Raw genomic sequence first — 11,035 nt, 5'->3', positions numbered from 1 at the left:
TTATGCTCACATTTTAAATGATGGACAAGAAGAAGAACCCAACATCATCGTCAATATCTTCATAATCATCTTCTTCATCCCGTTGTTGAGGACCACCACGCTGTTTTAATATCATTTAGCATCTCCTAACTGCTCTCCAGTCTGGTTTTGTCTTGGTGCGTCGAGGTAATAGGCGTTCTACAACTACAGTTTAACTCTGATCGGTAGAAGATTTTTTGTCAGAGAGCGGATTGCCAAGAAAACGGTGGATCGTTTTTAAGGCAACGTTAAGGACCTGGTACATTCAACGGGTGAGTGGGTGGGCCAGAATCAGGCAAGATGTTGGCATAGCTGCTTCCTTGATAAGATCCTCCTTATGATAAGTGCAGCTGTGCTATCATCAGGCCATGGTTCTTTTCCCGACTTGTCATCATGAACGTTGACCCCCCAACCAAACCCTCACGTCATCTACAGTCGGTATCACATTCGACCCTCAGACTTAATGGCCGTAACGCAAGCAAGGTATTATTACTCTTACTTGGATGTGTAACTTTAAATAATCAAAAATAATTTCTTAACTGTGAGTATTTACAATTGACCCATCTACGTGATTACTTCAGAAACCCAAAATATTGTCTGACCTTTTTTAGATGTATTGTGGATGCCATGCCGCACTTATGTATGTGCATCCATCTAGCACTATTAAATAAGTCTCCTACCTTGTTTTTGAGCAGATTCATAATCAGTTATCAATAATACATTTATTTATCACCAATTTTACTCTAGATTTTTTACATCATTCTATATTGCGTGCTAATTGATGACATTTCTTCTGATAAATACACGTGTGCAAATGAGATATGATTATACGTAGGAAACTGAAGGAGACAATCGTTTAAAAAATAATAATTGCACTATTAAGTAAAATTATGAAACAAGTGGAATTTTAAATATTCAATAGTATTTCAGATGACGAGTATGTATATGACAGGAAATACATATTTATTTACTTACACAGGTAAAATATTTGGATCAATCAACAAAACTTCCTGCAAAAATATTGTTAAACCACATTTTGTAAAGATTTTTCGTGATTGCATGTTGAATGAGTGCTCTTAATAATTTATAAAAAACCTTAAAATTGTTGATCAATATTCGTTCAATAGAAACTTATCTTAGGAAAGAACTATAATCCTTAATATCTTTAGGCGTGACGAATGACGAATGATCTACTTGTTACACAACCGGTAACCGGAAGGATCATGATCAAATATTTGATATTATGAGATGATCATATTTTTTACGCGTGTTAAAAAACCGGTAATCAACAAATCAGATTGGTTCATCTTCTATTCAAAGAATATTTTTGGGATCCATTGATGAGGGCATATGCATGTATTTACTTATTTAGTTATTCCACTTCACAATTTATGCAATAAAGATAAAAGTATACAAAACAGTTAATGATTTGTTATTTAATTTATATTACCATCAATAAACAAATCTTATAACCCGTTTGAATAAATTTTTGTCAAGTAATAGTTGTTTTATTATAGCAAACTATAAATTTTTTGTGATTTCTTAAGGAATCATCGATATTAAATTAATTATTGTAAGGCTATTCAACGTAAATATATGTATATGTCATATGTATGTACATATTATTTACGTGCAAATTTTTGCCCATGTTTTTGTAAAATCTAGCAATAAGTTAGATATTTGTAATTTAACACCTTCTCGTTTAACTTTTAATTAACTGATTTTGTTTGAGCAATCTTTGTCAAGAGGTTTCATATTGGAAAATAATTTTGGTCGTCAATCTCAACTATCTGAATATGGTCGACATCATGCAAGTTGTCATCAACTAATCAATCATGAATTTCTCCGTGTCATGACAGGAATAAAATCGAAGAAGCTGCACAGGCACAAGAAGAATACACGTTTATGGACATAGAGTATATCCAACTAATTGTAATGTGCTACTAATTGATGTTATGTATGAATCAATTATATTTTATTTCAACGATTTATTGTTTTGCAATACCATTTAACTGTATAGGTATTTCTATATGCGGTGATTCATACATATGTACGACTCGCAACAAAGTCACTCAGGCTCATCTTGTTTTAATCGTTAAAAAAGAATAGTCATCAAAATATTTTATTTAAAGTGCTATAATTCTAGAAGATAGAGACGACGAAACACTATTTTCGATCCACTAATTAATTTAAGAATATGCCATCAGTGCGTTGAGAATGAGTTTCTTCATAACCGGTTCATCTTCATTGATGCTCTATTTTATAATTTTCTTGATTACCAGCAAATGTGATTGTCGTAACGGGTGACACTTGAACTTGTTAATTTGTGTCATAATTTGTCTTTGAGTTCTTTTGAAAGGCATTTATTTATATTGTACCCTTGGATAATGAACACTGACGGTACTTTAAATGTCAGGCCTTCTAATTATTCATTTTTGACACGTATGTAGCACATGAAATCATAAACTAGTCAATTTTAGTCTTTTTGCTGGGCTTTTAGTCTAGAGATGATTTGTTTTTATTTATTGAGCATACGGCGAATCCTTCACAAAAGTTTTGAAATGGGTAGAAATTAGGAAATCAATAAAAGTGTTTGGCAAATGTTACATTTTTTACCATTTCATTTAAGGAAATTGGGGCATTTTTTGCGACCAATCAACGGTATCTACGTACCTGCACCCATAAGATAACATAAGATAACGCTGATAAATAGCAAAGTGGCATTGCTCCCATATCATATTTTCAACTTGAAGTATCTTCTCATACACATTTTTTGATGGATCAGTCAGTATAAAGTATGAATTTATAATTAATTAAAATAATTGAATTATGCTCCTTATTCAAAACGTGTGGCAGGTTATGAAAAGTGGGAGACATTTTTACGGAAGAAGTCGATTAACACCATACCCACCCTATGAAGTAATTGCAATTCCCATTACTGACGATGACGTCACCGCCTTTACAAATTATTAGTTCACAATTGGAATATGTGTGCGTACATATGTAGGGTGGAAACGTCTTTAATTGAATCGTGAGAATTATTAGTGTGCCAAAAAATCCAAGATCCTCTTGAGCAATTCGATAGGTGAACACATCTGAACAAAGGCAATGGCACAACGTAATGCTTAAATTGAATTTAATTTCATGGAGTCCATCCAAATGACGATATACTGATTATTACTGATATCAGTATTTACAAGTACATAATCTTCGACAAGGAATGACATAATGAGTTTGTTTGAGTAATTGACCAACAGAAATATAATCAGGTGCATCGTTATTATCATACTTACGTACTTACTTGCATACATGTGCAATTTTGTGAACTTTATTCTTAATTTCGTGAGAGTCAAATATGAGGATGACTTAACCGTTTGTCACGACACGACACTTGCACAGTTTCCTTCATTCATACTTCTAGTAAGATTAGACGACTAGGAAAAAGACTATCTGCTGAAGTCTGAGTATCTGAGTCTTTTGAGACACGGTATTCACCATCATCGTCTCGTAATTACAATAATAATAACGAATGCACTTTTCAAGATAGCAATAAAAGGTAACTTTTTATGAGGTTCCACCCCATCCTCATTGTTTAGGTTTTGGCTTCTGCTTCTTCATTGGGACAATGCGAGCGATATGTAATTCATAATAAACGACTACCTACATGATTCATATATCACTTTTAACTGTGATGTTGTAATAGACACGAATTGTTTTGGTTGTTGTTAGCTTGCATGCATGCATCGACACTTCACTTACCGGCCAATGGTGAAGAAAACACAACAACAATTACTTGATAACACATCTCTTCATCTTGGAAGTCCTACAATTAAATAGATGATGCGCTTAGCTTACAGCGTTTGCAATAGTAAGCTAACAATTGGTCAATATGTATAATGATGGCGTATCGTATCTTTTATACGTTGGACACTTGTAGCACAAGTAGTCAAAAATGCAAGAAGTCTCACTGTTTGGATATGCAACCTCATTCCTCATGCTCCTCATCCCTTAGAATTAAAGTTTTTCATTCAAAATTATGGGGTGAGTATAAAATGCAAAAGTTGAGTGTTGCAACGGTTTAGTTGCATGCAGACTGAGTCGACATGTTGATATTGTTCCGCTGGTGGTGTGTCGTGCTCGTCTCCCTAATTTGGGGGGCGACCTTGACATTAACTCTGGATCAAGTGATTAGTAATACCAGTACCGGTGACAGTAGTGAGTTTGGTAAAATTGAACAAAGTGTGAGTGGTAATAGTGGTGCGTCAATAGTTCGAGTTCGGAAGGCGACGGACATAATGGTCAAAGTTAAATTAAACAATGGACGTTACCTATACAGGTTCGAAATTGGATCCATTTTTTAGGGGTTTCTGCACGCTCATGAAAATTTGAGTGGGCTATGAAAATATTTCTGTAGAAAGACGTCTTCATCGGTCGTACCAACTGTTGCACCGCCAGGAAAAACCCGTGTAGCGAGAGGATATGGAACTAAAAAGAGGAGGAAGGGGTACAGTTACAGGAAACCAAGTGGGGGTTATGTCTACACAACCCCGTCGACGACGACGACAACCACGACACGGCTTCCACCACTGTCTGTGGTGAGTGAAGTGGAGAACGATTCTTCATTTGTGACACCAGATCCAGATCCCGAAGGAGGTGTGCATTATTTTGTATAATTATTAAACATTATTTCGTTATATACGTAGTAATTTACAATTACAGTTAGACCGGACCGAGACTTTGTTACCGAGCCACCGGAACCTCCAACGCGTCCTCCTTTTGTAAGAACAACTTATTCTAAGAGTTTTGACATATAGAATTTCGTCTAACGATAATGTTCACAATCTTTCAGGATCGCAATGACATTCGGGTATTTGTTCAGAGCTCAAAAGCTAAATATTTGCATTTCGTGTGAATTTCAAGTTTGCATATTCAGGATAACATCCCAGGAGAACCTGGATTAGACTACAAAGTGTACAGCAGCATTCCAGACACAAACTTTTCATGTGAAGGGAAGACTCCAGGATTTTATGCAGATCCCGAGACTGGTACCATGCTTAAATAGATGTTACCTTTCGTCGGATGGGGCACGTAGTTTACTAATCAGCGGATTGGTTTTGTAAATCATAGGCTGTCAAGTGTTCCATCGCTGCACAGATGACCCTTGGTACACAGGGCAGGTCAGAGTGACCATGGACTCATTTCTTTGTCCGAATGGGACATTGTTTAATCAGCAGGTAAGGTGACCTGTAGTCTGAAAAGATGCTCTTTACTAAATCATTGTCTAGTGTAGATATTTGTGTGCGACAATTGGGCAAATGTCGAATGTGAGACTACCAAAGAATTTTATCAATTGAACGAGCAACTTGGGCAACTGGAAGAAACCAATGTGAGTGCGTTATTTTATTATTATAACATATTTTATGTCATCAACTGTCATCAACTGGCATTAATCCGAAATTTAAAAATTACTTATGATGAAGCTGGGAACTATTCAGTATGTTCGCTTTGGGGGTGTCCGCGTGCCACCACCACCAGGATATAAAAGGAATTCTCCCAGAATTGTGCCAAAATCTCAACGGAAACCTTTGCCTGATCAATACAGGACGAAGCAAACGTACGATGAGTACGGGGACCTAATTCAAGAAAAGGGCAAAAGTGCGGGTAATGGTCAGGGCCTAAGTACTAGCAACAATAATAATGAAGATCCGGAGAACCTCGCCAATAAATTTTTAGAAGTTGATGGCAGAGGTTTCTCGGAATTCAGTGCAGGTCGGACACGTCCACACGCACAAAAGGAAAAAGATCAGGACGATGGCGATAAGGACGGAAGCAGTCAGAATATTGAGGAAGTGTCGGCGAAACCTCCAAAAAGTAACAGGAAATCTACGAGAAAAAATCAAAGGAAATCGAAAACCAGTACAACGACAACCACAAGCACCACTACCACCACTCCGCCCCCAGAAGAAGAAGAAGCTGACGATGAGAGCAATGAAACAGAGGAAAACGATGGCGACGAAGAAGAAGACGAAGAAACAGAAGAAGAACAAGAAGAGCAACCTGCAGCTACCAATAGCAAGGACAATCCTGCTAGCTTCATAGTGAATAGACCTCATGGACAAACGGATGCGGTACTCACAAAGCTTACAGTGATCCACATACTAATTTTAACTATTTCTGTAATCTTTTTAGGCCACGCCCCAAGGAAATCTCCCAAAGGAAGTTCTAGAGCCACCATCCTTTACCGGAGACCCCGTCGACAGTGAAACACAACGAAGTGCAGAAAATGGGAAAAATGAGAATCCACCTTTACGACCTTCGCCCGAGGATCCCACGTACATTCCTCCAATGACAGTGACGCCCAAGTCGGAGGGATATTCCTATTCGAAACCTACGCAAGGAGACACGTATCTGCCTCCAAAGAACGAGTATGGACTGCCTCCTCCTACTCCCTCGTACTTACCACCCACGACCCCACAAACGGTGAGAGATTTGTTTACTTTTATTCATTATTATAATTGATCTTGATTAAATGATACGAAATATGGAATGTAGAGTGGCTACCCCAATACTCCACCCAGCAATCCATACGGACCTCCTCAAAATAACAATGCATACGGGTCATTTCAGCAACAGCAAAATTACCAACCACCCCAAAGTAGCAACAATGCAGGATATTTGCCCCCGTCAGGCCAGAACAATAATGCTTACCTCCCACCCCAACCTCCACAACAACAACAGAATCAGGCATATGGACCACATCGGCAAAACAATAACGCGTATTTGCCCCCTCAACAGCAAAATAATGCATACATTCCTCCCAACAACACGTACTTGCCCCCACAACAAGGACAAGGCTATAACAACAACGCTTACATTCCACCACCAGCTCAGCAACCATCTCCTCCTCCGAATGGTTATCTTCCTCCCCAGCACAGTACTCCATCCCCATACGGACAGCCACCCACAAATCAACCTCAATATCTGCCTCCCGCACCAGAACAACAATCCCAGTACTTGCCCCCATCTTCGCAACTAACTCAACAACAGCTCCAAAATAGGCCCATCATTGTTTTACTACTTTCCCCAAAACAGGATCACGCCAAGGAAAGATACCTCCCCCCTCCATCAGCTCAGTACAACAGTAACGGGCCACCCAATTTGAACACTAATCATAACAATGATTATCAAGCCTACGGCGCCGGTGAAACTTTCATATTAAGAAATCTTCAGAACATGGCAGCCCCTCGCCCTACGGCGCAGTACAATAGAAGTCCAAGTGGGAAACCTCCATCGTCGACAACTTTTGAGTTTGTTAACGTTCCTCTAGTTTCAAGTAGTCATTCTTCGTCAATTCAGCAATCCAAAATTATAAGTAGATAGTGTTTCTAATCATAAATAGATTAAAGATTTATTAAAGTGTTCCATGAATGCTAGAAGATATTTTTGTTACGTTTTTTAATGCTGATAATACTATTGTCCTCCAAGACATAAAATGCACAAATGAAATAAAAGAAGAAATTGAACTATTATTGCTTTTATTATTCAACTTCTAAATGTCGAATAATTACAAAATCTTATCAAAGAAAGTCAACGATATCAACACTTATTAAACTAACAAGATTGCCCTTTTTATAGCTTTCTCCTTCTTCTTACGCTTTCTTTTTCGCTCTCCAGCCAGCTCACGGAACATTTGTTCTTGTTCTTTTTCACACTCATCATCGTACAAAAATTCCAGTGCAGCCTTGTTCACAAGAACCATTTTTTCTAACTCCCTCAGTCTCGAGGATGTCAACGCAGTAATAGAGCCAAGTACCCTTGAATCCATTGAGCGGACCGTTATCAGATGAAATTTAGTTAAGGCTGACAAACAACGGACTACTAATTCTACAGAGAGAGGATAGTTTTGTAAAATGGAGTAGAGCGCAGGGATCAAATCTTCGACGTAACCCATGGGCAACATCATCAAACTGTGTTGCAGTTCGGCCGCTTTGATTTGGGACAAGTTTTTGTACAAAAATTCTTGACCATCTTTGGAATGGTAAGCAGCGAGGAGTGGGTTACTGGCAGCATTTGGATCCTTGTACACATCTATGGCTTCAATTACTTTGTCTGCCTGTATGCAGATATCAAGAGATTAGTCATTGATTAGCGACGCAAATTATACATTATGTGAATATGGACTAACCCATTTTTCTCCTTCCACAGTAGCAAGAGTGACTAAATCTGTATCTTCAGCTTTAGTTTCATTTTCAAGCTCTTGCTCCCTTTCTTGTTCTCGTTCATCATCTAACACAAGGATCTACAAAGCATTCATACAAAACCAAGAGATTTAAGACACCTTTACATGGATAAATGTCTTAAAACTTTGTAATACATGCATATTTCTATACCTCTTGGGTTCTGTTAAATAATCTAATGGTTTGATCCCGACCAGCAGATGCAATGTAGAAGCTTTTGGATCCCATACATGTTGAGCTACCGCCAATGTGAGCCTGAATAATAAATGATTTAACATTAGCATAAACGTGTCGTTGTTCTAAATAACTATTATAAAAAAGGACCAGAGTTTTTATTACCTTGATGGTCTGAACACGTGTGTGGCTATCAGCATCATAGATATTTAAACTGTCTTTTGCAACAGAGCACACAAGATGAGTTTTGTCCAAGAAAGAACAACCAACAAGCCCATCCGTGTGAATCATGGAGCAATGACAATCCCCAAAGTCTAGACCCCAAACTTTTACAGTTTTGTCTCCAGAACAGGAAACAAGTAGATTATTGTCGTAAGAAATATCCAATGACACAATTGGCAGTGAATGACCGTACATTGACAAGTGAAATTTTAGGGTGTCCAAGTAGAAAATCTGAAACAGAGGATGTACTGGTCAGTCAGCGGTTGCATATTAAATTTGAAATTTCAAAATAAATGCATCCAAATTTAATATTTATTTAATAGCGCATACCTTTATAGTAGAGTCCAGCAACCCAACCGCTAAAAATTTCATGTTGTTGCTGACTTTCAGACACAGAATATTATCTTGGACGTCCAATTGTCTTGTTAAGTCAAATCTTAACTTTCCTTCAGCCATGGAGAAATCAAATATTTGTGCCAAGGTTCCATTGCAAGCAGCAAAGCCCATGTTGGTATTAAAAATGTCAATGGCCCACACACTAAAAATGACACATTAAATAAGAAATCGCAATAGCATGAGGTGATTTACAAGTTTAAATTAATGTTACTTTTCACTTCCACACGATTCCACCTGAGTAATTGTCCCCGTGGATATGTCTGCCAGAATTATATGTCCGTCAGTAGACCCGGCGATAAAGTGTCTGTCCCCAGGGCAAAATTTGCAGCATACAACAGGATATTCATGAGGGATATTTAGTATGCAATTTAGTGATGCCCTGAAATAAAACAAAAGAAATAATTCAATAATTAATCAACCAATTTCTCCCATCCTTACTAATGCAAAAATATTTAATATTACCTATTCCAAACTTTGAAGGAGTCACCTGACGCTGAAAGTATGGCTGTCTTATCACTGGAAAAGACTAATCCTCGAACAAGCTTCTTATGTCCATCAAATTGCATTAGAGAAGATACGAACTTCTGGGAATCCAATTTCTGTCCATGTTGCTCCAATTCGGGAAAGGATATACATTCCAACTGATTTGATGGCAAGCAGCACAAGACCTATGAAATCAAATTTGTTTCAGGTGACATAACTTGCCCAACAAATCGAAATACTGAGATAATTGTATTATAAAATTACTTTAATCATTCCCTTTTCATAAACTGCAGTAATTGACTTGATCTTTTCCTCGGAGGCTTTGAACGTTTCTCCACGTCTCACAATATCCTTCAGAATTAATGTCTGCTCGTCTGCCGGATTCTTCTTTAATCGTTTGGCTCTTCTTTTTGCAGCCTGTTCATCAGAACTGAATCGAAAGACTTCTATAACAGGTGACTTGACACCAACGACCATCATCACTCCTGTTCCGTCAATAAGCTGGGTTCTGGCAGGGCGATCATGGGAATGACGTAGTAAAATTCCCATTTCATCTGTTTGCCACGCGTCGTATGATTCTTCTGCGTTGTACGTTACTCGAAACAACTTTATATTGGCTTCAGCGATGATGAAGACATCATTATGTATTTCAAAGTCTCGAATTTGAATTGTGCAAGGTATGGTGTGCACGTTCAGCTTTGTTGCAATGCTCCAAATTCTGATAGTTGTGTCAAAAGAACTAGTCACAAGAAACTGTTCATCTTTGCAATTCCAATACCGAATTCTTGTGATTATTCCCTTGTGCTCGGTGAACTTGAGCAAGCCGGTTTCACTGACGACATCCCAAACGATAACCCTGCTGTCCTTACTTCCAGATGCGACCTGACCCTCGCTTGGATCCCACGACAAGCAAGTTATTTCGCCTATTGAATATATCAAAAATAATAATTTAATGCCTGCCCATTTAATAATAAATAGTATGAATTTATTTACTTGTGTGTCCTTCAAACGTGACATCAGGTTCAGGTGAGGCATCCTCACTGAGATCGGACATATCGTAAATGCTAACACCTCCATTAAAATGACCCACAGCGAGTTTTTTGCCACTTGGACTTGGTTCAACAACAACTGCAGGAGATTCGCACTTCAGAGTCCTCAACTGTTAAACAATCAATGACATTTTGGCAATTAACACATTTATTTTACACGATCGTCTTACATATATGATATAAGAATGAGTATGTGTTCGCCTATCTCTGCTATAAAACTTACCCGTCTTTGGAATTTTATATCCCAGACATTAACAATATTAGCCCCTCCAGTAACGACAAATCTATAGGGTCGTTTCTGAATGAATGCTGCATTACACGTTTTTGACGCCACAACTCCAAAAATCCCTTCCTGGGAGTACCGAAGGTATTGTTTTGTAAGCCCCATTTTGTTGTTTTATGCACAGCACGAAATAGATTGTTCACTACTGTTGTTTGACTTTTTTTTAAAGAAAC

At 37.9% G+C, this 11,035-nt stretch overlaps 2 protein-coding genes across 2 annotated transcripts; one reads left to right on the top strand and one right to left on the bottom strand.

The window, feature by feature from the left end:
• The first annotated feature begins 4,089 nt into the window (after positions 1–4,089).
• LOC110845923 (pollen-specific leucine-rich repeat extensin-like protein 2) lies at positions 4,090–7,541 on the top strand. The gene is made up of 10 exons (XM_022092480.2): positions 4,090–4,354; positions 4,433–4,671; positions 4,738–4,796; positions 4,868–4,885; positions 4,952–5,063; positions 5,146–5,252; positions 5,309–5,404; positions 5,499–6,146; positions 6,208–6,498; positions 6,571–7,541. The coding sequence occupies exons 1-10, from the start codon at positions 4,122–4,124 to the stop codon at positions 7,396–7,398; spliced, it is 2,631 nt and encodes an 876-aa protein (XP_021948172.2). The 5' UTR covers positions 4,090–4,121; the 3' UTR covers positions 7,399–7,541.
• On the bottom strand, positions 7,537–10,995 carry LOC110845922 (WD repeat-containing protein 3). Its single transcript, XM_022092479.2, has 10 exons — positions 10,803–10,995; positions 10,524–10,689; positions 9,795–10,453; positions 9,510–9,715; positions 9,259–9,426; positions 8,982–9,189; positions 8,595–8,882; positions 8,409–8,510; positions 8,204–8,317; positions 7,537–8,131 (listed from the first exon to the last, which is right to left on the bottom strand). Exons 1-10 carry the CDS (start codon positions 10,965–10,967, stop codon positions 7,625–7,627), a joined length of 2,583 nt encoding a protein of 860 aa, XP_021948171.1. The 5' UTR covers positions 10,968–10,995; the 3' UTR covers positions 7,537–7,624.
• Between the last annotated feature and the right edge of the window lie 40 nt (positions 10,996–11,035).

This window comes from Folsomia candida, unplaced genomic scaffold (genome assembly GCF_002217175.1).
Source record: "Folsomia candida strain VU population unplaced genomic scaffold, ASM221717v1 Fcan01_Sc003, whole genome shotgun sequence".
NCBI lineage: Eukaryota > Metazoa > Arthropoda > Collembola > Entomobryomorpha > Isotomidae > Folsomia > Folsomia candida.
The sequence above is the reverse complement of the archived record's forward strand: the minus strand, read 5'-3'. Positions and strand labels throughout refer to the sequence as shown.